General features: G+C 39.4%; 1 protein-coding gene and 1 long non-coding RNA gene across 3 annotated transcripts; one reads left to right on the top strand and one right to left on the bottom strand.

The window, feature by feature from the left end:
* Positions 1–7638: 7638 nt before the first annotated feature.
* On the bottom strand, positions 7639–13429 carry NDUFAF4 (NADH:ubiquinone oxidoreductase complex assembly factor 4). Of its 2 annotated transcripts, none has more exons than XM_079298800.1 (3): positions 12613–13429; positions 11398–11495; positions 7639–9332 (listed from the first exon to the last, which is right to left on the bottom strand). In XM_079298800.1, the coding sequence occupies exons 1-3, from the start codon at positions 12737–12739 to the stop codon at positions 9018–9020; spliced, it is 540 nt and encodes a 179-aa protein (XP_079154926.1). In that variant the 5' UTR covers positions 12740–13429; the 3' UTR covers positions 7639–9017. The 2 variants fall into 2 exon arrangements, with proteins under 2 accessions (XP_079154926.1, XP_079154927.1); XM_079298801.1 differs by having other exon boundaries at positions 11404–11495; positions 12613–12942.
* On the top strand, positions 13203–21145 carry LOC306798630. Its single transcript, XR_013773418.1, has 3 exons — positions 13203–13290; positions 16822–16971; positions 20672–21145. It is a non-coding gene; the product is annotated as an uncharacterized lncRNA (long non-coding RNA).
* The last annotated feature ends 4949 nt before the right edge of the window (positions 21146–26094 follow it).

Raw genomic sequence — 26094 nt, forward strand, 5'->3', positions numbered from 1 at the left:
TTATAGATGAGGTGATAGAGTTAGTTCCCAGTAGAAACAGAAATTGGGAGGATGACATTCCAGCAAAGGAGTAAAGTACAGATGGATGAAACCAAGTTTCTTTCAGATAAATTTTAATATTCTGGTGATTCTGGAAGATATTTGGCCAGGCATAAGCAATATGGAGTCACTCTTCCATCTTCCAGTCTTCTAGCAGAGCAACAATGGGGAACAGTCACAAGTTGCAACAGGAAATTCTGCCCAGCTGTGAAGAAATTACTTTTCCCACAAAGACAGTTAAGCACTGGAATGGGTTGCCTATGTTGTAGAATCTACAGCTTTGGAAGTATTCAAAGATTGATGGCACAAGATAAATCATTCCCTTACAATCTAAATTACCCTGTGATTCTATGAATTCAAAAATGTTTATAAAAGAGTTTTGAGGTAGCAAGTGGTCTTCCTGGTTTCCAAATGAAATGCTCAGTTTTTCTTCCAAGATCATTCCTCCTGCCATTAGACCCCAAGTCTCTGGATGGCTACCTGCAGGTGACTTGGAAGCTGCCCAGCTATGGTTAAAACTGTCACCTAGGTCCTGCAAGTCAGTAAGACCTCAGTGCTCCTTATTCCTGTTGCCTTTGTATGACCTTGATGGAACAGGAACAAGCTTTGAAAGTATTACAGACCTTATAGATGCTGCTAATGATCTGCAACTTTATGAGCAAAATTTGAAAGTGAAATGGAAATATTCTGTTAGCATGGCAATAGATGCATATGTAAAAAAGCATGCCTAGGAAAAGTCTGTATTAATTTCTCAACCTATAATTTTTTATTTCTACTCTGCTGCTAGCAGTCTTCAGAAAAAAAAAAAAAAAAAAAAAAAAAAAAAAAAAAGTAATATTATTCCTAATAGCAAAATGAAGAAAAACATAGCAGTAAATCAAGTAATGTTTTGTGTAATGACTTATCCAAGAGCTATGAAGTGAAGCATCCTTGCAGAACACAGAGAAAACAAATACTATTCTTGTTCTTATAGTTTATATTTAGTAGTTGATCCTGGTAAGTCACCTTCTCAAATGATGCAAATAGGACCCTTGAGATGTCACTGAATAAACTGAATGATGTTCTTATAAAAATCTCTGGCCACCTGCAGCATATATATATTTGCCAGGGCTTTGGGGAAAAGTTTGATTTGCAGAGAGGGGTTATTTGCAAAAATTCAGCAACAAAACCATCTGCCTACATCTCTATTTTTGTCTAGCGAAGGGATACAACAGATAAGCTGTTTTCTCATCTTTAAGCCACATTTTTTCATCTTTAGATAAATACTCTGCAACTCCAGAAGCAGTTTGACCAAATGGAATGCACACTGGATTTTTATCTCTTATGTAACCATTTTTTCTTATCATGAAAATCGCTTGAAAACCAACAGAATGTGAAGTTAGTTCAGATTCAAGTTGTCTTCCATTTGACACAAGCTTTTGATGAAGACTGGAAAAATGCAGTGTATCCATGTCTACTGCCAAGTGTAGAAAGGACATAACATTTGAAAATCCTTCATGACACATCCTTCAACCTGACATTTGAATATTTATCTACCCTTTCCCTCTCTCATTCGGGAAGCAAAGAAAATCTGTGCAGGAGAAGGCAAAGGAGATGCTATCATTTCACCAAGGACAAAAGATTATTTTAGAAAAGGCATTTCATGTTGTTAAAAACTAAAAATAAGGGCAATTGTCAAAGAGCCTGTGTTAAATTCAAGACAGAAAGGAGTAGTAGCACATTAAGAGTCCTATGTAATTTATATCAATATGTCCAGCATTTTGACTTTAACTACATTCAGGTTTTCATCTTTCATTTTCAGAAGTATTGAGCAGCTAAGACAGAGGAAGCAGTTCGTTTTTCACAAAGTATGTTTTGAGTCACAGCAAACTCAGGAGGATTTGAGTAAGCATGGCTTACACTCAGTTCTGCTTTTGTTCTTGATTGAGAACTAATTACACTTCTTTAGCAACATTAAACATGTTATGCTAAGAGTGCAATGTTGTAGCAAGGACTGCATTCTCTAACAAGTTCCACAGCAGCAGAATTGTAGCACCAATTTTTGAGCCAAACAATCTAACAAGGTTTTGTCATGTTGTTCTGTCAGTAAAACTATGTTTTTTTTCCTTATTGTATCTCCAAAACATTGCAGCTTCACTACTTTCTGAAGGCTAGAGAATTATATATGTATGTATAGGGTCATGGACCCTGTGCATCACAAGCAAGTATTTATGCAATTGGTTGAAAGAACAGACTTACTTTTAGTAGCATCTTCCCAGCTTTTAATCATAGCTATGTGTCCATGGTAAAAGACAAGTAATTTTTATTCAAAATGTACTCAACAGTGAATTTATTTCAAAAGGGTTAAGAAGCCATGATTAAATGTCAACCTATTAAGAGAGTAACAAGAAAAATGGTTTCATTTCTCAAATTGCTACATTAATGAAAACTTTGCAATATAAAAAGGGTTTAATATTGAAGAATTGCATGTGCTGAAGTGAGCTGATGGAATCTATCTTTGTTAAAGTGATGACAACTGTGAATTTGTTCCCACAAAGGAAATTTTTAACTGATGACAGCTAATTGAGAAAGGCAGAACACAGTATGAAATTTATTTCCACTTTCCTTCTCTGTGGAGAAGCAAAGCCAAGAGTCTGGCATTATTTCTTCCTGAAGACATCTTCAGTAGCCTGTTTTGCACTGATACATTGCTATTCAATGCACTTGCTTTCTGTTTATTCCAGTTTCACTATAGCTTTAGGTAGACAGTAAATCACTCAATGTACACAGTTAATTGCCTGTCTATGAAACAGGACTAGAAACTCAACAAATGATACTTGTCAACAAAGTGGAGGGTATGAGGAGGACTGGATTTAGGTAAGGGTGGGAATGGTAGTAATTAGAATGGGACAAACTGTTTAACACAACACTTGGCATTTGAGATTGACCAAAGCAAAAAAAGAGCCTCATTATTTTGTTAAAAAAAAAAAAATGTCTGAACAAAATATTTTGAACTATTCTTAGAAATACATGTCATACCACCACACCTAAATATGCTTCTAAAATTAAAAAAAAGAGAAAGGTTTTAACAGTATGTTTTTCAAATAAATAACCTGAGGATAATGCATTTCAAAAACTTTATAGCAGCATTTTGGTACATCCGTATGTTCAGCTTTTTGCCCTAAATTTTGTGCAATAAAACCATACCCAGTTTCAGTAACTTGTTTCCCCCTCTAGGTGTGTTTGATAATGCAAGTAAGCGAAATATATTGTGGCTCCAGCCAAAGGATAGCCACTGGTGCTGATAGTGGTAAATATTTTCTTCTTCTCAGTTTTAAAAATACCTCTTTCGGTTTGTTTTCTGCCATCTTAGTGAATTAAAGTAGTTCATAAAGTGGTCTGACAATTGCCTGACCTAGCAAAAAGAGAGGAGGTGGGCTGTAGCACTGGGAACAGGGTGGGGTGGTAAGGAACAAAGGTAGCTTCCCTCCCTGAGCTGCAGGAAGCCCCTTCCCCTGCCCCACTGCAAGAGGGACTTCAGCCCTGCTACACTTGGTTGTCATGAAGAAAAATCATGATGTGAAGGAATTGTGCAGCTGAGATACATAGGTTCCAGCTTCTAGGGGGCATAGAGACTGCTAAGATAGAGGGATGCAAATGCACAACCCCACCTTACAAGGGCACAGCTAACCATCAAGTCTGTGGCATCCTTCAGGCTACAGTGCTGTGCTGTGAACACCAGAAATTGGGATAGAGGGCAATGAAGGGTGACATGCAATGCACAAAACCCATACATATGGCAGCTGAACAAAGATCTGACCATCCAGGCTTACTGTGCTCTGCCCCTACCTCATTCCTCTGCCTCTACTCCATACTCAACACATTGCTGACCTGTCATGAAATGTGTTGATTTCTCTTTGGAACAAAGCCCTGTGCAATTAACAAAAGGGCATACTTTAAGTCAGAGGAAATGTCTCGAAGACTTCACCTTTCTCTTTTTTCACTCTGCCAGCACAGGCAATTATAACCAGCTCTGCACTCCCAGTGCACCTAAGTTACCAGTGCTGTCTGTTGTCCTTCCTCCAGACCCCAATCCTGTGTAAGCAGAGCTTCCAGCAGTGACTTTACACTCAGGCTTCCAGTCCCAGCAGCCATGGCTGGACCGACTCTAGCTCTCACCAGCACCATATGCAGCTCATTAGCAGTGGGATTCCTCACTCCCTGTTTGATCCCAGCTTCCAGGTGTGGGTGCCACTGGATGACTTGAAAAAGTAGAGATTCATGCAACTGCACCATCACTTCCCTCACCTTATTAAAAAACAGTAGCCTCATGCTTACAAGACATCATACATTTTCTATCCCCATGCAAGGAATCCTTACAGGAGATATCACAGGATCTGTCCAGCCCCAGTTGCTTTCCTCTAGGGTAATGCAGAACTATTCCTCTCAGGAGCTAAAACACCTCATCTAAAAACAGCTTCTGCAGTTGATGTAACCACAGTCACAAAAGAACCATCTTGGCAGACTTAGTTTTAAAATTATTTTCCTGTTTGTAGACACATCACACCCTACTCCACCCTGCAGAGGCACAAGAATACTACAGTGCTCTCCCTCCAGCACGATACAGGAGATGTGCTTTGTTACTTACCAATGCTGCTTAGACTGCATCTAAGTCTCTCTTTCAGACCAAGAAAACTAATGTTAAGTTTCTAAGATGATTTAATGCATGGGATTTGTGGCTTTATTCAGGAGAAAATACTTAGCTCTGGTAACAACACAGCAGTACTTAAATTGTGAAAGGTTAACAGAATTCATTAGACTTGTAGATTGCTGGAAACAGATTTAATAACAGGCACAAACAAGGTGTTTTGATTGGTAGCAGCACATCAATTGGTGCACAACTTCCTAGAGTCTCAGATACCAAAATCTGTTTGCACCTGAAGCTTACTTGCTCTGGTCATGCCTGCCTGTCAGTTCAACACTGGCATCATCTGATTTACAGCCAGGAAATTCTTGTACAGAAAGAGGATTCAGAAAGAGCTGTGGAATGTGAAGCTTCATGCAATCTCAAACATGCTAGCATGATGCTCATATGTAACAAAGTGATACAGCCACCTTTTTTAACTTTTGCATTTTGATCCTATTGTACAACTGCTTGAGCTTTGATTTTCCAATACAGAAATAAGACATTCCATATTGTAAGTTTAATACAAACCTCTCACGTATAATTTTCTTTTCTCCTTGAGCAAAAAAAGGCAGATTAAAAGACAAGTTCCCTGTGTTGGGAGGCTCCAGAAAAATCACATTTTGTACTGAAGGTCCCTCTGACTATACTGCATTGGAAGCAGAGTTAAAACTCACTCCTGCCTCACAGCTCCAGTCTTGCTATCTTGCCATCAGTCTGCATGAACCAAGCTACAGTGATGTGGTGAGACAGATTACTTGGGTTCACATATCCCTAAAGAGCAGCTTTGGAAGATGTGAAAGCTAAATTCCTTTTGAAAACCTGTTCTATTCATAAATTCTGCAGCAAAATGTGCTCAGTCTTCTCATCTTTACCTCACCAGATGTTCTGCAGAAATAAAATAATTGTTACTGAAAGGGCAGAATATAACCAACATTTGCATGTGAGAAAGAATGCAACTGCATGAAGTTTTCATAGCAGCAAAGACTGACTGCAGAAGACTGGGAATAGACTTAGTGATAGAACAAGGCTAGAGAAACAGGACCATGTCCAAGAAAATCTGGGTAAGTTAGCTACTAGAGTGCCCCTAAATAAATTTTGTTTTAAAAAGGTCAATTTTTTGAATATAGGTGCTGGAACTCCCATGAAGAAATTCAATTTTATCTCTCACCAGGAATGTAAGCCTCATTTTCAAATGAGGCTCAGCCTTATCCTGTGTATTCACTCTGCCAAAGTGGCCTTGGATTTATTCAGTAACTTTTGAAGAACTGGCATAATAATGTCATATATAAGAAGTTTCTCAACCATGTGCCACATTAGAAATGAAACAAATCCCTTACAGGCTCACAAAGCTAATACCTGCTACACATTGTACATTAATTCCATAACAACAAAGCAGTCTGAGTGAGACAGATTGTTCCCTACAAATGTCATGTTTCTATATGGTGGCCAAAACCACCTGAGCTAAACTTGTATATGCATGTATATGCATGGCAATGAGACATGAAAAATTCTTCACATAGAAGTACCTGAAAACTGAACTGCAAGTTCCCACAAATTTCCCATAATTACCTCTTCAAAACAGTTGCTTGAAGAATACCTCTTTCTTAAGCTGCCAGCCAAAAAGGAAAGGGAGATAGACATAAAGGGACACAGACAAAATCATGTTTCAAGTGTAAACAAAAGAAAAACATTATTCTTCCAATCAGAAACTAGTAACCAGGCAAGACTGCTGATGAGTAAAATGTCCCTGGAAACTGGAAGAAAGGATATAAGTAGTTGTAGAAAACATGCAATAGTGAGAATAGTCTTGTTCCAGACATCAACTCTAAAGACAGTATTATCTTCATACTCAAACTTTCTAGAACACTAGGCACACACAAATGCTGTGGTCAGTATCCTACACAGGACAAGATGGTAGCACTGGAAAGCTTGATCAGGAGCAGGCTTTTCCATCAAAGATCCATGCTCCTGCCTCTTGTGAGCTTTGGGCAACTAAATGCTCCACGTCATCAGACACAGTGAAAGCTAAACATGGAGACCTCACACAATTTGGATAGATAATGGTACAAATTTTTACATGATCCCTTACCATTGGCAATATCTTTGTAATACTGGTTTGATGCTGCCCACCAGGTGGGGCAGGTGACCAGCAGAAGAATCTGTGCTGACAAATTGCATTGCATCTAATTTTCCCGGGGTGAACAGACTTTACCAGAGAACCACCCTGCTCCAGAGAAGCCTTCTGGGCCACAAGCTCACCTGCTTGCAGGGAGATGGTTCCCTCCACCAACTCTGCTGTGGGACATCTGCTTTCCCACTGTGGATAATGTATTCTGAGGAGGAAATCCTGGCTCCACAAAAACTGGGAACAGCTTTGCAATCATCAGAGGTGTGGATAGGATTTTGTCCTGAAAGTATGGCTGGGGCACTGACTGTGATGACACCAAACATCCCAAAGTGCATGCCTGCTGGAGGGTGTAAGCAGCACAGTAGTGTACCATAAAGTGAATCAGAGCACTCTCATGGTACAGCCACATCACAAGACTTTTCATGAAGGCAGACAAAAGATGCCAAAATAGATATCAAGGTGGTCAAAGGGCATGGTTGAACTATTGTCTGGTGCTGGCTGTAGTGTGTTTTTAATCAACTTCAATCCATAATTAAAATTCACTTTAAAGAAAATTGCAGCATCTTCAATATCTGCACCAAATCCATTCCACGTCTGTTTTCTGAATGTTACCTTAAATATTACAGTAGGATGAACAGTACTGAAACAATTAAGTATTTCTGTTACAACATTTTATAAAACAGAGTATTTGTGCAAAACAAAGAAATCCTAATGTGGTACATAACTCAGGGGCATATCAGTTTCAGAGTGCAGCTCTGTATCCCATTGTATTAGAGGACAAGTGACAAGCCACACATCCAGAGACTTTTGAATTTTGATACAATGCACATAGTGTCATCTTCCACTGTTGTACAGTGTTATGTACTTCAGACATGAATCAAACACAAACCTTCAAATACTCTGTGGCAAACTCTACTGGAGATACCAGTACAGTTCTAACTCAGAGAAGGTGAAGGAATCTTGCTTTGAAACAACAAAGCTGATCATCTTCTTGTTAAGACATTTACCAGACTCCAAATCAAAGACTTGGCAAAAAGGTTCTTGAAAAGAAAGTTACAATGTAAGCCTGGCACTGACTTATACCCTTTAAATTCACCTTCTTTGGTGACAGGCATAAAATTTGATTCTGGGGAGGTTTTTTTGAAGGAAGACAATTTTAAAATATCAATTCGGATTGTCTGCTGCCCCATCTCCCCAGCTTATCTGACCACATTTTGCTACAGGATTAACAATCAGTACAGAACTTCTTACCTACACAGACATGAACAGTCACAGTATCAGAATTAAAATCCACCACTAGCTCACAGTTTGTGTCACCTGTCATCTGTCTAGATGAATGCTGGGAGTAAATATGAGCTGATCTAGCCACACTTGGATCAGACAAGGCTTCCATAGGGAAAAAGAATTGTTGTAACAGAATGGGCAAACATTCACAGAAGTCCTCCTAGTGGGTCCAGTTAGTACATCCAGTTGCATGTCCTTGCTACCTATTAATATGAAGCATTGTTCCTCACAGCAGATGCCATGGGCTGCTGCAAGAGACTTATGCCACAAGATCATCACTTTACAAATTCCCTAACAGCACCTGGAGAGGTGCAGGCATTTAAGCTAAATCAGAATACAGTAGGAGAGGAGTTACATATGAGCCATTATTGTTCCAGCACCAGAAAGAGGCCTTCTTGCTGTTCACCTTCTTTTATTTTATGTTTGACACAGCAGAATTTTCAAATGCCCTTGTGGTTAACCTTCTTTCCAAAGTACAAATACCATTCCACTCTCATACAAAAGAAATACAGCTGTTTGTTAAGTACACACACCTTGACAGCAAGTCCTTGAAAGAATAGTGCAACATGAAATTACAGAGCCAACATCCACAGAGCACCTCTTTAGCTGCAGGCCAGGAAGTCTCTGCTGAGAAAGGCAATCTCCTAAGGTAAAATGCTTTAAATGAACTCATAACATTTCAATGGGATAATGAGAACTGTGTAATGTGCTGTCATACCATGAATTAATCATATTCTGGTTTACAAACTAGTTGCTGCATTTCACTGAAGCCATCCAATGTTGAATGGAATTGCTTGAATTCATCTCACTGGCATCTCTCTGCAGCCTTGCAGACATGGAATATACTTGAGAGTAAAATGAAGACACGAGTGAGATCACAAAAGGTTTTGGCAAGTATTTTTATGTTAACTGCTTTGGTTTATGGCTTGTTATGGCTTTTTTGGTTTCTTTAGGAAATTTCATCACGGTGAAAGGAATGAAGAACTCCAGAAGAGAGTTGACATCTTTCAGTTCCAGACTATATTCTGCTGCTATTTTCTCTGCAGTCCATATTTGAGGTTGAAGTTTATGATTATTAAGAAGTGTCAGAGCCTCCACAAGGGAAATTTTGCCTTTGGAAACTTTCTTAATATCTAGAGCTTCCAAGTGGCCCAATTTGGTAAGTCTCTTTTCCTTCTGTTTGCTTGGAAGATGTTCACTACCTCCATCTTTTACCTAATTGAGGGAAGGAAAACAAAAAGAGCTCAGCAGCAGTTCTGTTTACTATGCATACTGTAGCAGCTAAGCTGCTTTCCTAAATATGGCATTTACTATTACCTTTCCCCATTTTTAAAAAAAAGCTTAGCCAGCCTTGCTTCTTCCACAGCCATTCTACACAGAGTGTCAACTCCCAACCAAATGCTGAAAAGCTCTTGTTCACTGCATTCTAAGTGGTGAATTGGCTAGACAGCCCTTCATACAAGGAAAACTACAGATTCTGGTAGGCAAATGTAAATCCAGATAACTAATATTCATTGGAAGGGACAAAAAAAATCATACAACTCGGTATCCTTCTGATACTGACAGAAAACTTTCTCATGTAGTCTCTCTCCCCTTCCTTTTGTTTTCAAATTTTAGTTTTGCTACTAAAAGAAATTCCTTCTTTTGCTCTGGCTAGAGAACAAGCTTTCCAGCTATTTTGCAGTATCATATGGAGTTTAACTGCCATCACTACTGCAACATGTACACAAAAGGCTCTTATCTAAGGTCCCTTCACATTTCCAAATCTCCAAAACAGCTTTCACTTCTTCATATTTCCTTTTATTAACATTTAATCAGTGAATCACACTGAAAAAAAATATACAATTAAACCTTTCTTAAATTTAAAAATATTTATATAGTAATCAGAGTGCACAACCACTGATTATCACACAGACACTGTATCAACTCACATGCTGAGAAAATGGATGTGGATGCCACAGCATCTGTGAGATTGTTTCTGAGCTACAAAGAATGTCTGGCCTGCACTCCATGTCTTCTACTTTTTCCTAAAACTGCTTGGATAATGATTTTTCAACTCTTTTCAATTTGCCTCTGGGAATCTGCCACTTCAGGACTCCCAGGCTGGTGCTTTTCCACTTACCACAGGCAGACACCCCAAACATACACAGAGGTGTGTACACATCATGTACACAATGGACAAAGTCATCAGGATAACATCAGGAATGGGAGAAAGCTTGTGTATTGCTTTGCCCACATATCTGTGATTTCACTTCAATTGTGCCCTAACAACTGCAAGCAGACACAGCACAAGGGCAAGTCAAAAGCAGGCATGAAATAAAGCAAAGATTTGTTCTACTTCGGGCTTTTTTTCAGATCTCTCTTGACAGGTTTACACATGAATATTGAAAGATACTGAAATTAGACCTTCAGCACTTCAAGATTAGACATCCAACCTCTATGATGGAAATTAATGATAGAGATTTTTTGAAAATTTCAGGCAGAGATTGAAGACAACTATTAGCATTTTAAATATTTTTAGACCTGAATACCGTATACATGGCAAATTAGAGAGACTTTGGGATTTTGCTAGATGACTATAAAAATGTTATTGCTGAATAAAGTAGCTGGAATAAAGCTGGAATAAAGCTTGAATAATGCAACAGGTAAAACACACAGTATGATGAAAAAAGAGAACACTGAACCCCAGTCTGCATTTTACAAAGGAGTATGCTTCCCCTTTCAAGTAAAAGATTGCAGCCAGTGGAAATGAGGAAATGATGACCATACAACCCAAAAGATTATGTAGAGAAAACCTAAGGGACTTCATGAGCTAGATTTAAAAAACTCTCTGCACTGTATAAAATTAAATGGAGTTGAAGACTCCATTAAAGAGTAAATATCTTTGTCCTCTACCATATCCCTGCTCACCCAGCAGTCCCAGTCTCTTCTAACAACTCCACAAATGATCTCTGGCACACTACTTTATCTTTGCAAAAGGCTGGAGAACTATCCTGCCTCATAGGAAGCAGAAATGGGAATTTAGATAAAAACAATATAAGATTAATGCTATGTTAAAAAGGAAGACTGTGTCAGCATTTACAAGCTTATATAATCACAATCTGTCACACCTGGGGTCAGACACAGTGTTGCTGATGTACAGAAGGGTAATAAAAACCACTTTTGTCTACTGAAAAAAGGTAGCTTTTATGCACAGAGCATTTTTATTAACACTGACTTTGTGCTGAGTTTGAAGACCACAAAGCTGATGCTGGTATGGCTCATACAGAGGCACGCTTACCTGCACTGGTGGATCTCTGGACTCGACATAAACATCTTTGAGCAAGGTGAGGAACCTATCATCCTTTCTGAGAACTTCTTCTTTTATCTCTGGGCTATCTAAAGGCAGCGAGAAAAAGGAGTAAAAAGGCGAAAAGATTGATCTGAGTCAAATAGTTTCCTTTTTGTCAGTTCTGTCAGCTCATGGCTTACCCAGAGGCAGGGCATGGCTCCTACAAAATGCATGAAAGTGTCATTCTTCCCAGAGCCCTGACCTTGGCAGCAACAGTTCACACGGTGGGGCTGGGGTGACCTGTCACAGCACGCTGGGTACAGCTCTGCAGCACTGCCTCAACAACCCTGAGGATCCCTGCCACCCCAGCTACCCCTCGTCATAAATACATATTATGGTATTGGCTTTATGCAAATACTAGGGTGGTACTATATGTTTACTGTTGAAATAGTTTTAAGATACAGTTTTAGTTTAGGAATAACATAGGCTAAGTGTCTTTGTAGTAAGTGAACTAGCTGTCTGGTTGGGTAACACCCAGTGAAGACACCTGCTACTGATACACCAGTTACCAGCACCGACTGTCTCCAGAAATTGAAAGCCACAGCCCAAATTAAAACCTCAGCCAAGAAACACACATGCTCGAAAAAGGCGGACTCGGGGAGTGGCCATGTAAAACAACTCTTGGCATATGGAAAATAATTGGTAGAAAAGTTTGAAGATGTATGATGGGTCTATGAATCTGCAACGGGTTGATGAATTTAAGGGGTGTCTCCAAAACAGCAGGTGTGCTCCTGACTGAAACCCAAGCAGCCGGTTATAATCTTTGGCGTTACTGTTTGTCTCTTACTGTCTTCCATTAAACCTCTTAAAATGTAGCACTCCCATTCCACCGCCTCCAGCAGGTGTCCCAGGAACCACCCGCCCCATCAATGCCCTCAGCTCCCGGCCCCATCACCGACCGCCCGTCAGCCAGCGGCCCCCGGGGCCTCGCCCGTCCCTCCGCACCGCCCCGCAGCCGCGGCTCCCGGCATGCCCCGCGCGCCCCGCTCAATGTCACCGGCCCCGCACCGGGAGCCGCCGCGGCCGAGCCGCCGCCGCTCGTCCCCGCACCCGGCACCCGGCCTGCTCCTCCTCCGCCCGCGCCGCGGCCCCGCAACGGGCCCACAGGGGCCGCCCCCACCGCCGGGGTCGCCCCGCGGCCGGGCGGGCGAGGCCGGCACTCACCGGCCATGGTGTCCAGCCGGGCCGTGCGGTGCCGCGGTGCCGGCGTGGGCTTCTCCTTGCTGATCACGCGGCGGGCCCGGTTCTCCACGTTAAAATTCCGGAACACGCGGGTCAGCCGCCCGCCCATCGCCGCCGCCAGCCGCGCCTGCGCAGGGGCGCGCCGGGCACGGCTGCTGCGCCGCGCCCGCCAATGCACCGGAAGAAAACAAACCGAGTAGCGCAGGCAAACAAACAAATAAACAAGCGACCGAGAGCGCAGACCAGGCGCTTCGCTTGTCACTTCACGGCGCTGCTTTCTCCCTGCCCGCGGCGCCGCCTCGGGGCGGCGTTGGTCCCCCGTGGCTTTTCCAGCCGTGTGTGAGGGAGCGGGGCCGGGCGCTCCCGTCGGGAATGCTCTCCAAGCCGCCCCAGTTTCCTTCTCGGCCGGGGCCGCTGCCGCTGAGCCCCCGGACGCGTCATGTCGTGACTATAGCGACTTATTTATCAGCGCGGGTCGGGACTGCAGCGAGGGACAATCCCCCTGTACTGTTGGGAATCTGTGGGCTACACAATGCTTTCAGGGTGCAGACCCTCTTTTTTCGGCTCAACCAAATAACCTAGCTTCTGACTTAGCAAAAATTGCGAAAACTGCTTGCGAGAAAATCCTGTTAAGGGCGTGAGCCGTGCATGATAAGAAAGGTAAATTTGTCGACAGAATCAAAACTGTTGAGATGGAATCAGCAGTTCATAGATGCAGGAAGCGAAGTGTGAAAAGAATACAGGATGAAAATACAGAATCCTCAGAGAAAGAAAGGCAGCAAGAGTGAGAGCTCCTGTCCTGATACAAAAAGCGATAAAGCCTGATTAACTATTTTATTCAGCCACGACTGATAAGGTGTCTTACCAATAGAGATTAATGGCTCGTTCATTCCAACTGCTGCGTGAATTCGCCAATAAGTACTTCCCTTATGGTTTTAAATTGTGTATGCACTGTTTGCAGACTCTTAGTGCACTCTGGGTCACTCGTTAGTTCATGGTTTCCTGAATAAAGTGACCTGAAGTGGGTGTGTTAATGAAGGACAGAGAAAAGACCAGACTTCTTGTGCCTTTTAAATTTTATTTTATTTATTTTAGGTGGGAAACACCTTTTTTTTTCTGCCCTTGCATCTATCTAGTTTTTCTTATTATTATGGGCATACAAAACCTGGGATTTCAGAACCTGGTCTCTTCTACTAGTAGCATTATTTAGTAATAATAATATTTGTGATAGGTGTCAAGGCTACAGTGTGCTTTAATGCTGGATTAATGAATGGCTGTGTTTTCTTTAGAAAGAAGCCAAATAAATTTAGAAAGGCAATGCAATGTCAAGGCAATATGGTGTGTGTTGGATTTCTGCTCTCTTTGGGAATCAGGAAGGTGCAGTTTCTCCACTTGTTTATTTTGAAGACTCTCACAGTCTGTAGGAGGATAGAAACATATTTTTGTTCTCTGGTAATAAGCTTACTGACCCTGTCTTATTTTAGACATTGCATGCGAATGAATTAAGAAGACAAGTGATACAGTGATAATAGAAAGCTGTTAAAATCTGCTGAAGTCAGACTGGTGGCAAGTTTAATTAAATATATATAGTCAATTACTTGCTGACTAAACCTGTGTTCTTGAGTCCAGGACTTGATAGTTTTGTAAGTGGTTAGTCTGTGTGGTGTGGCTATAATAGAAAAATCCACATGGATGTCTTTGGTTGTAGACCTTCAATAGGTGCTTTAGCATTTCTCTGAGACATGTTCTTACTGATCTGTCTGGGGATCAGCTATGGTGCCAAATTTGGAAACCAAGTTTCCCCTTCAAAAGCTAAGCAATCCCAGCTTGTGGAATCAAACTCAGCACAGAGCTTCTGTCTTGGTAATTACTGAATGTCATTAACACTCCTGTGATATGTATTGACAGCAAAATAAATTCACCAGAAGTCAGTCAGTTAAAAATAAAGAGTGATGTCATGCTCTGCCTGTCATTTCCCACCACTGAGGATGGCACAAGGCTGTTCTTTTCATGTAAAAAAATGCATCAAAACTTTAAGATTTTTATTCTGAAGAATCTTTCTTAAACTGTAGCAAGCAGAAAAACTGATTGAAAACAATTTTTGATATAATTTGATATTTTACCAATGTAGCCATATTGATATTAAATATCAGTAATCAAGAGGTTTTATTTTTTTCCGTATAAAAAAATCTGCAAATGGGATGATTAAAAAATGCATGTATATGTACTCACCTTAGAATTTCGAGTGGGATGCATTTATCTTAAATGAGGAATCTGAATTTTTCCAGGAAATTAAAAAATAACAAAACAGCCCATGAGAAGAACACAGACTATCCAGCTGGATTCACGTGCACCTGTTCTCAGCAGGTTCTCATAGCAGCCTATTCTCAACACTGGACAGCACCAAACACATCAGAGAAAAATACTGTAACTCTCATGATATATGTGTGCCATAGGCTGCCACTCTAGACCTCCTTGTAATACTTCCATATGTCTTAAGAGAGAAATTTCTAAAGCTACTGTGTAGCTGGGAAGTAAAAAGTACATTTGTGACTGTTCTTTGAATCTTCTTGGTTTTCCATCTCAGTTTTGATTAAATGTTGTGTATATTTTTTTTCTTTCTCAGTTCTATAGCTGAGTGGAAAATTAGAAATTAATTTTTGTATTTAATTAGTATCAAAAGTCTGATTCACCTATTGAAAATTCCCTTTAGAGAAGGGAAAATAGGAATATCTGTTGTTAATTTGTGTTATTGTGTGGTACTACTAAAGTTTCTTTGTTGTCTTTACTACTCAGAAGATCAGGCTCAGAATATGAGTCCAGATGGGCAGATAATCTCAGTGAAATAAGAATCTTTTGTTGATAATAGGGCCCAACTGGAGAATTTTGGAGAGGAGGCAGGTGAAGTTTGCTTTGTGGTTTGTGGTCTGGAAATGGCACAGCAGTTGACCACAGTGGAAAATGAAGAATGCCCTTATACAGCAGCAGCAGCACAGGTTTATATTTGATTCTGTCCACAGTTTCTACCACTGAAACTGTTTTCCTGTTCTCATCTTTCTGTTGTTGTTTGTTCATAATTCATGTCAGTCTAAATGGATACTTGAGCATTAGGATTCAGGATTGAGTCCTCTATCCTGGTTGCTGGTTTACCAGCAAACACAATGAAAGCATTGATCCTTTTGTTCCTTATCTCATCAGTGTTAGGCAGAGCCAGAGAACATGGCATTAGCAAGAATTGATTATGAGCCAAGTAAAAATGACTGTCCTGCAACTTTGTAGAGATGCACTCAGGAGAGGTGGACTTACTGATGGATCACTTTTGCCTTTCAGTGATTTTTGGTTGTTCTGTTACTTAATTCAGATAATTTCTCACTGGTTTCAACTGATCCGTCTTTTATGGGCTTCTGAAGTATCTACAGAAGAATCTTCATTGAAGGATTTTGCTTCATTCTAGTCTGTGATCAGAGTGTTCTTGAACACTTGCATATTTTCAAGGCTAGGTGGCTGCAGTGCTTTATTTAAAGGAGTTTTTGTCAAGTCCTTATGTGGATGAAGTTTATGGGAAGTGAAGCAAGCTCAGTGTTACAGACTCACACACCAGCCCAGACAGATCACTAGCTGCTTGTCAGTTAATATTAATTTCAAAGACAGTGCATTTAAATTCTCCTGATTGACTGTGGCTTGATATACTTGACATCATCTTCCATATTTTTGCTCTCTGGTTGTTGTATCTCAATTAGCAAGTTACTTTGACTTGGAAATGCACAGTAGGAGAATGCACATATTTGAGAATGAGACAGCCTGGTACAATCAGTTACACATGCCTTTTTACTTCATTTTTACTCACAGGGTTCAGTACCCCATGTTTTCTTCTCAGTGGCAGTACTAGTTGAGACAACTGCCAGCCTTATTATTGCCTGTAACCCCTCCAGAGCAAACAGCATCACACAGATGATCTAATTTAAGAAAGAGAAGAGCTTCCATAACTTTTCTAAGCTGATCAATCACTGATGATTTGACTGGTCCACAGAAAGCTACTCGAAACACAGGAGGGAAAACAAAATGCTGTGACAGGATGAGTGTGAATACCTTGAACTGGTATTGCTGCCAGGTTGGTTGGCTGATTGGTTTGTTTGGTTAATTTATTTGTGAGAGTTTGCACTTTGCTCCCAGACTGTTTCCCTCCATTAGTGACAGAAACAACTGTACCAGCTCCAATAAGGAAGAGATGAACCAGCAGGAAGAGACTGGATGGAATGGAGAGGTGGCTGGCTCATTTTGGACTGGCTCTGCTGGTGCTCCATCATCATCAAAGACAAACATCCTTTGTACTGACTTGAGGCAGTACTACAGCCACTTAAGTAGCTGTCTGATAGTCCAGAAGAGTGCTGGTGAATGGATTCAGAATATTAGCTGTCTGCTGAAGTTTCTTTCATGAAATATAATGCATAAAAAATAACAAATATATAATCTAAATGTGCTGGCAGGATGTTCTTCTACAGTAATGTAATTTTTTTCCAACCCCAGAGGATATTCCTGTTCTCTCTATATGGTTTTAATTTATGATGATGCATAAATATTTATAACTTTATAATTTATTTGTATTATCTGTGACTTGATGTATCAAGGGATTGATTTTCCATGCTTCTATAAGTAGTTGCAGAACCAGTTTTATTTATTCATATTACACTTTAATTACATCCTTCTGCAATTTACAAATTGTGTACTTGCAGGTGTGAATTACATGAAAAACTGAAATATTTTGTTTACTTGTGGAAAGCCAAATTTTGTGCAGAGCAGGAAAGCCAAAATGACCTTAGTGAACACTTCTAAAACCATTTTATATATATCTCAGTCCTAAAGAAGGCTTATATATAGATCTTAAGAAGCTGGAGAAGTTACAGTGTGGTTTAATAGCTCAGTAGCTTAATCAGTGTTATGCTGGGTAAGTAGCATTTGAGTCCATGTCCTGTACCTGTATTTTTTTAGATGCAGTAGCTAAAAATCTGCCTGGCACACGCAAAGGATTCTTTCCAGATATTCAAGAAATACCATACTCAGATTGCATATCTTTCCTGGCTGCTTCCACAAGCCTTTTCAAGTCCTCTAATTTCTAAAAAGCAAATGTGTGTATACTAAAGCTGGAAGAGGATTCTATCAAGGGAAGTTACCAGACTGCAGAGCAAAGAAAATGTGACCACAGGGTTACAACTTAGAACCTTTGATTAAAACCCATGAAGTAAAGATGAATGTGCAATATTGCATTAAATACATTAAATTCATTTAGCATTTATTCCAAGAAACAAATCAATATTTTGAGATGTATAGAGTTATAATATTAAAGTCTTGCTGATTTAAACACATTTTTTTTCCTTGAATTTCTGGTTGAAATAACTTTATTCTAAACTCTAAGTTTAGGAACTCATGTCAAAACATATAAAACAGATAAAATCCTATTGACTTCAATAACATTTATACAGAACAGGATTAATAAGAATGAAAATAGTGGAAAAGAATCTAAAGCTCTAGACAAAGATATGTATTTGAAATTAATAAAAATTATTGGAATTTGGAGTGTAATTCAGTGATTGTCAGGTGAAAAATCTACAAGGGAAGATTTTTCATAATTATGTCCTGTCTACTACATGGGTTTTATTTCTTTTACATCTTACTGTGAAATACCCTGTGGAAGTGCTTATTAGAGAAACAGTTTTAGATAACATGTATTCATATTGATGATCTGGGAAAAACAGATTTATTATCTACTTGCTTTATTTACCATAAAATATTACATTTTATTTGATTTAGGAATATACCAGTTATGGATTATTGTAGCAGTGTTGTAACAGGGATAATGTCAACTACAAATTATTTGGTCAACACCTAATAGTACCCATAAATGTATGTCACAGAGAAGGATATAGCTAAAACAAATTATTCTGCATTGTTTTAGTTAATTTTGCATTATTCCCTAATACTCTATGTACAATAATACAGAAAATCAATTACATTCTTCCTACAGGTCTTCTGAGCATTTTCATTTGTATGTATCCTCATTTACCTGAATGAGTACATATCCAAATTGTGCTGGTAGAGAATGCATTAAAGACAAAAGAAAAGGTTTCAATGATACCAACACATAGTCATGTAAACCAGTATTAGAGTTCAAGTGGAAATAATTACTGAAATGAGAGAGCCCTTTTGTGTGCCTCTTCTTCCCACAGCATCAAAAATCTAGGGGCAGCATGTGGGACACAGATGTATTTTGAACAGTAACATTTACTAATTATATAGAAAGGTACAATGGTTAAGTATGCAAGTGTCAGGTTGCTTTGGGGCCGACTAAAATAGACTATTAAAGAGGTCCCCAAATATTTAAGTTACTAACTCTGGGTACTAAAAGTTCATTTTTAGATTGTATAATAAGGACATGATTAAGCTTCAAAGCTCCAGCATTTTAGTGCAGACTTACTGAGACTCCTTAAAGGCAGAGTTCTTTCTTTATGTAAGATGTCTTTGGGATCATGATGAAACTGCCACACTTGCCTGTATATACATAATAAAATACAAGCCAGTGTTCTCAAGCATTAGTTCAGGAACTCTATAGGTACTATTGTGCTTTTTTGGGCTAGAAAATGCTGAGAAATGGTCACGTTTTCTTTAGTTCATAAACAGTTTGTCAGGATGTCTCATATTTTTCTAATAAGAAAATAGAAATTAAGAAATTCTCTACTGGATATATGATGAGTGATAATTCATGTGCACAAAGAAGCTAGGTGCTCAGAGGGATTTTTGGAACTTTCTGTGGGACTAGGTGTCAGCTTCTAAGAGCTGCCAGGAGATGAGGTTCCCTGCTGTCCCTACAAGTAGTAGGATTCAGCCTGTGGATGACAGACTTTAAATAATTCAGCACACTGAGTTACTCCAGAGGAAATGTCTGTTGATGGCCTGTCTGAATTACAGCTGCAAAGCTTTTCTTGTCAGAAGTGCTGCCAGACTCTCATCAATGGACTGTGACATGGGCCAGTTTCATCCTGGTGTAAAATCTCATCAGACTGTAAAAATGATCCCTGCAGGGCATCTCTCTTTGCAGCAGGGGGAAATTCACCTCTCACCCCAAGAACAATTGAGATTTTTAGATTTCTGCAAGCTGCTCCTGTAGTCTTTCACTTTTTCTTCAGACATCAGAGGGAACATGGTAAATTTGTTCTTGTTCAATACTTTAATCTGTTTGGAAAATGTGAGCCATCTTGTATTATGGTTAATTGCTACAACAATGAGGTGCTTTCAATTTTTTCTGACACCCCTATGGATGGACTATATGCTGTTTTTGGACATGGAGTCAAGAAGCAGAACTGCAGACTCCTCACATGAGAGACAGAACAGCATTGATTTCAGAATCTGTTCTCTCTTCACATGCTGAAATGCACATACCAGTGATCTCCACAAGCTGTTGCAGCTCCCAGGAACAAAGCAAGATATATTTTTCTCCTTTTACAGAGTGGATTATGTCAACCACTGCTTTTTGTTCTTTCTAGTGGTTCACATGTATTTCAGGCTCTTCCACTATCCTAAGACAGGTTAGAAAACGGAGTGGAAAGTAACACTGCAATTTTTAAAAGATAAGTTACACTTTTTGCTGAAATTAAATATTTTTTTTCAGATGTTTTGTCCTTCTGAGGCATGGGGGTTTTTGTGTTTTTGGTTTTTTTTTTTTTTTTAATTTTGTTTGTTTGTTTGTTTGGTAGTACAGTGTATAAATTGAAAATAGAGAGTAAAATGCTAAAGTTTAGTACGCAAATGTGTAATGAAAAATTATGAAAAACTGACAAAGTGTGTTCCTATTTCCTAACAATACGGGAAATATGAAAGGTTTAAATTTTCATATTTTTTTCAACTTGGCATTTTATTAATGCATTACATGTGTTTGCCAGAGGTGACCATATGTATGTTTTCTTTACTTCCCCTGTTGAATGGGGCTTAAATGGAAACAATATTTGGTTTAATGCCAAAATTTTATCTGCTGTTTCTGATTTTGCAGATTATTCCCACTGGGCAAAACAGAAGATGGCTTCAACGGCTCTTCTGAAGGCATCTTGCTCATTTTTCTGTTCCTTTCAGACTCTATACATAAACCCCTTTTTTTGTCTGGGCACAGCAGGAAACAGGAGACAGTTTCCATGCTCAGTGTCAGGCCTGCCAGGCACCATTCACGCACATGTGTACACAGATACACAATTGTATGCTGTTGTTGCTTTTGTGGACAGGAGGGGCTGTTGCTGTCTATAGCTCTTCCTGTCACAATCCTAGTTTTTCATTTGATGACCTTCATAACCTGTCTCCCTCCATGCTGCTTTTTGTATCTTCATCTTAGATGTACAGAGTCACTCCCCAGAAAACAACAAAAAAACCCCTTCCTTGTTTCAGACCAGATTATTCAACTTTCACTCCATGCCTGTCATTCTGGTGAATGATTTGAGCAGTGACTTCAGCTGTTTTGAATAAAATAAATTTAAAAAACCCAACAAGCCAAAAAGCATATTTGACTGTAGTTGGAATTAGGCTATCATTCCTAGTAACCTTAAATAGGATTTAGACTTTCCATAAATCAGAGGTACATCTCTTGAAAGCTAGTTGCAATCTGCCTCTTGGTGTCTCCTGCACCATTACACCTTTCTGTCTATATGAGCAGACAAGTGCCAGCTTCCCAGAGTGGAATCCATCATCTTGGAATTGCTTTCAAGTGTCTTTTTTGTGTGCTTACCAGAAGCAATTTAAGTCTGCAGTCCAAAAGTGCATTGTCTCAAGAAGAGAATCTTCTGCCAGTAGGCAGCCCTCAGCCCCCTTGGTAAGAAGGGCTCCTCTGCCTGCATGATAAGCCAGCTCAACCTACTGACTGTGCAGAAAACCACTCACTTTCTTTTCTTTCATTCTATTTTTTTTTCAGATATTCCTGGTTTAAGAGGGTGAGTAAGCACATATATCTTCTTCAAGATTGCTTTCAGGAAACTGTCTATTCCAGATTTCTACTGTTCCTTAACTAAGGAGTTAAGGATTGGGATGTCAACCTTTGAGGATTCAGTTACACTGTATTAGGTGAATCTTTGGTCTGACTAAGTATGGTTACTATTCTGCCACCCTTATGAGAACCCATAAGAAAGTTCTTCCTCCACTGATTTAACAGCACCAGTCATGCACATGAAAATAGCAGGCTTTCAGACAGAAACTAAGGTTTTCATATTACTTAAGTACCTCTGTGAGTGGACTTGTCTATTCTGTGAATGTGTTGATTAGAATATCTTCCCTTTCCAGTGCTCAAATCCTGATGGAGGTGTAGGGGTCTTAGTTCAGACACTGAGGAAAAGAGTAAGCTGTGACCTTGTACTGCTGGTATCTACAGAATACCATTATTTTGGTATCTACCTTTCCTGCCACTGTCTATGAATTCATGCTCTGATAACATGAAACTAATACAGAATTTTCAATAATGCCCTAAAAACCACAGGGAACTGTTAGAACATGTACTGAGAAGGATAAAAGGCTGGTAGTATTTGCTGAAACAATCGAAAATGGTTTAAACTATAAGCAGTGGGAGTAGCAGCCTAAGATAACTGATTTCTGCAGGTGCTTTTGCATGGGGAAATATGGGAAGTCCTTGATCAGATATGGAATCAACTGTTCTCAAGATAGTGCCTGGCAAGTGAATAGTCCCAGGTAGAGGAAGATTACACATGCCCAGTGTCCCATGCTGTGTTTCTAATGTGTACACACTGGCTGTTATTCTTTTCATTTTCAGAGGTTAGAAACTGGGAGAGCTTTATAATTCAACAGTTAACTTTGTTTTAACTGCATGAGGAAGGAGTTGCTGCTGTGTATAGTTAGCAGAGTGAGGTCAGCTCTGCCAGCTGTAGTTGTGGAAGAGATGATAGCAAATCCTTTGGTTCTGCAGACAAAGTTCAATAAATTACTTTTATGAGCTCTCCCTGCAGGTTTCTAGCACCTGCATCCTCCCTCTTATGAGGAGAAGGACTAATTGTCTAATTGCCCTAGAATTAAAAGTGAAGCAAACATTCTTTCAGATCTTCAGTATCTCCATACTACTTTCCATTGCAGAAAGGACCTGAATGTAAGAAAAGGCTGAAGTAAGAGTAATCTAAAGACACGGTTATACAAACAGAAGTCCAACATTTAAAAAACGAAGCAAAAACTCATTGCTTTTGAAAGCAAGGGCATGCAGAGTGCTCTACACAAAGGCCTACGCTTTTGTTAGCAGAGTGGCAGTGCCAAGGCTTGCAACAGGCTCCATAAAGTGCTATATATACAGCCTCATCTGTCACAGTGTAAAAAGCACTGCAGGAGTGCATGGTCTTTCTCCCTCTTCCTGACCCCAGGTTCTATCCTTACTACCCCTTTCCAGCCATGTCATGATCCCTTTCATCTGATCATAGAGGTTTTAATACATCTGAGCCTCCAGCCTGATGCTCTTGCAGCAGCCACATGCTGAAAGGAGCAGCTACATTTTCAGAGTACTGGCAGTAAAACGTTTCCTTGATGTTAGAAATACACCTCCTACTTCACAGAAATAAAAGCTGTGGAGTATCACATCTAATGTGCCAGACTATTTTGATTTCAACAGTTTAGAAGCTGAGAATGATTTTGTTTTTAAAGCAGCCTCAGGCTGAGCCATGATCAACTGTTCTTTGGGAGTAGGGGAATCTAGGAAAGGGAGATGGAGGAATAAGAAAATTGTTAACATTCATTGGCCAGCAATTTACCTACCAAAAGTAGGTTGCTTAGAGAACTGGGTTTTTTTTTTTTAGTTTCTTGTCTAACCTCCACTTTCTTTTTGTCTTTCTGTAAATGTTAAGGGCTGCATCCAGGGCTGTATTGAGAAAAAACATACCTAGCAGAGGAAGCACTGAAAGGTTCAAGCAGGATACCTTACATACCCTGCTACCTGTCAGGAAGTTTATTTCCTCCAGTAGGGAATGTCACCCATGTGACTAGATTTGTTCCAAATGAAAGAACCAGGTCAAAGCAGTAACCTAGACAACTTCAATGTTAAGCTAACACTACTATTTATATAGCTTCTACTGAGAAGGGAATAGTTACTCCCTTACCTGTTTTAATTTTCTTTTGCCCACTGGGCTTGTTTTATGTATGTGCTCTCATGTAGTTTGCGTTTGTCAGCTCCACCAACAAGCAGAAAACCCAAGGTACTTAGGTGTTTTCTTCTACCTCCACTTGCAATGAGGATAGAGAATGGGATTGCAGATACAATGGGCATTTTTAAATGTTGTACTTTTATTCTTTTTGTTCCTTTTAGATATTTGTGGTACTGACATGTAACCTGTAAAATGCTCAGCTGAGAGAACTGCTCAGAACATAATATAGTGTTTGATGTTTTAATGTTTTTAATCAAAATAGGGGTGCTGGGTGTACTTTCAGATGTAACTATGAATTGCCTGTTTATCTAGCTAATTTTCAGAATGTTGAGATAATGTGTACCACCAGTACAGTAGGCTTAAATTCAGCTTTGAAAATCAGGAAGAGCACTGTAAGAGGAAATGATGGGTTAAGTATAGATGAGTTGTGAAAAACCTCTGAACAGAAGGTTTACACAAACATTGATTGCACGTGATCAGAGATTGCTCTAGCTTGTCACTATGTGGGGAACTCATCATAAATTACTGTAAGATGAGAATCTTGCAAACCCATACTGGAATCTGAACTGCAGAAGTTTTCAGTATGGATAGCTGAGTGATACATGATCCTGACACAGTGACTGTTAATCGTTTTAGATGTTATCCAGAAACTAGAAGGAAAAAATACTTCCTAGTGTGGCTGGAACCCCAGGGAACTGTAGTGTTCGTTGAGGTTCCAGTGACAGAAATGTTGTATTTACTTTTCTTCATAGTGTCTGAAGGGGTAACATAAAATTCTGTATTTATGTTTGAAAGCAGTCTCAGTTTTAAGTTCAAGCCAGCTGTACCCTGAGGCTGAAACATGGCCATGTTTTGGCAGCAGGGAAGGCTGCCATATGTTGCAGTGATAAAAAAAATACATGGATGCCAATCTCTGAAGTCAGTCTTCTAAAAAATATATAAGTGAGCATATTTATGAAAATATAAACTTTTAGAGAGTAAAAGAGCTTGACAAGCCTTTATTTAAGGATAATTTTTCTGTCTGTTTAAATGCTGCAAGTCGTAATTCACTGTTGTTCTTGAGAGAAGTTGAATATAATACATAAACCCATTGCATCTCCCTGTTACACAGAATTGCTTGCTGTCTTAGCTCCCAGCTTTCAATTGCCATAGGACAATTCCACTGGTTGAATAAATTCTTACTTATTGACTGGCTTTTAGTGAGCACATACTGGAAATCAATAAGAAGACCTTTTTTTAGGAGTCATTCAGGCAGGCCTCTAAATGAGAGCAGGGATGTGGAGACCCTGGACCTAGCTGGCAGCACCATGACATACTCTTTCCTTTTCTAAAGTCAATATAGGCCATTGGTTTGTAGCTCTCATGGGTGAGTTCCAATGCTTTTAAAACTGACAATTTGTTTTAGTTCCAGCAGGATGTCAAGGATCTTTGAACACAAGTATTTGTATTTTTTATATGCATATAATAAAATGTATATATTATTACAGTGTGGTAGTTCCAAACTGCATCTACTGCAACCTTAATACAGAACAAACTATTCAGTAAAAAATACAGATCTCAATCGTAAACCTTCTCTTCCTTACTGCAAACACTGAAGCTGCTATTTATTGTTGCTGAAGAAGGATTGTTACTGATTAATAAAGCTGAATATTTGAGCAGTTTTAAATTCCCTCCATTTACCAGTGTCCTGAGGTGTGTTTTTTAGATTGCTGTGAAGTTGCTGAGAACAGACTATGGATTCCACCACCATCTTCTTTTATGTCCATGAAACATGGCCATAAACTACCATTTATGTCCTTGAGCATTTGAAAGAAATTATCCAGAGATGCAATAAATTTGTTTTGAGGCAGAATTTTTACTACTGGCTAGATCAGTAGTTTCCAGATAAACATTTTCTTGCCCAGCAGTCATGGTAGTCTTCAAACTTGCATTTTTTGACAGTATACAAACTAGAGTTCTTCTGCATCTTCTGTGCCAATAGGTTCAGTTGGCTTTGAAGTGAGGACACGAATTAATTTGCATTCTTTTTATATACACACGTTTCCATTTCCACTTCTCTTAAATTCTGAGAAATAGTACTGGCTCTTTGTGTAATTTCTTCAGAGTGAGACAGAGATCTCCTAAGAAGATATTAATTGTTTTTTATGGTCCTCTATCTCATCAACCAGAAAATTTCCTTATGTTATTCTGAAACAAACAGTTTAGTTTCAGGACAATTTCTACCACTGCTGTCAAGATATTTAATGTTTCTCCTGGTCAACATATTTGCTTCTCAGTCAACTTGAATGGCTCAGCTTTA

Source organism: Erithacus rubecula (assembly GCF_903797595.1).
Source record: "Erithacus rubecula genome assembly, chromosome: 2".
Taxonomy (NCBI): Eukaryota; Metazoa; Chordata; class Aves; order Passeriformes; family Muscicapidae; genus Erithacus; species Erithacus rubecula.

Bases quoted from the DNA above. Each gene is read 5' to 3' on its own strand.
- NDUFAF4 (XM_079298800.1), bottom strand. From the start codon at position 12,739: ATGGGCGGGCGGCTGACCCGCGTGTTCCGGAATTTTAACGTGGAGAAC. The intron at 11,496-12,612 runs GTGAGTGCCGGC...CGCTGCCTTTAG, and splicing joins CCGGCTGGACACCATGGCCG to ATAGCCCAGAGATAAAAGAA. The intron at 9,333-11,397 runs GTAAGCGTGCCT...TCCCTCAATTAG, and splicing joins CCAGAGATCCACCAGTGCAG to GTAAAAGATGGAGGTAGTGA.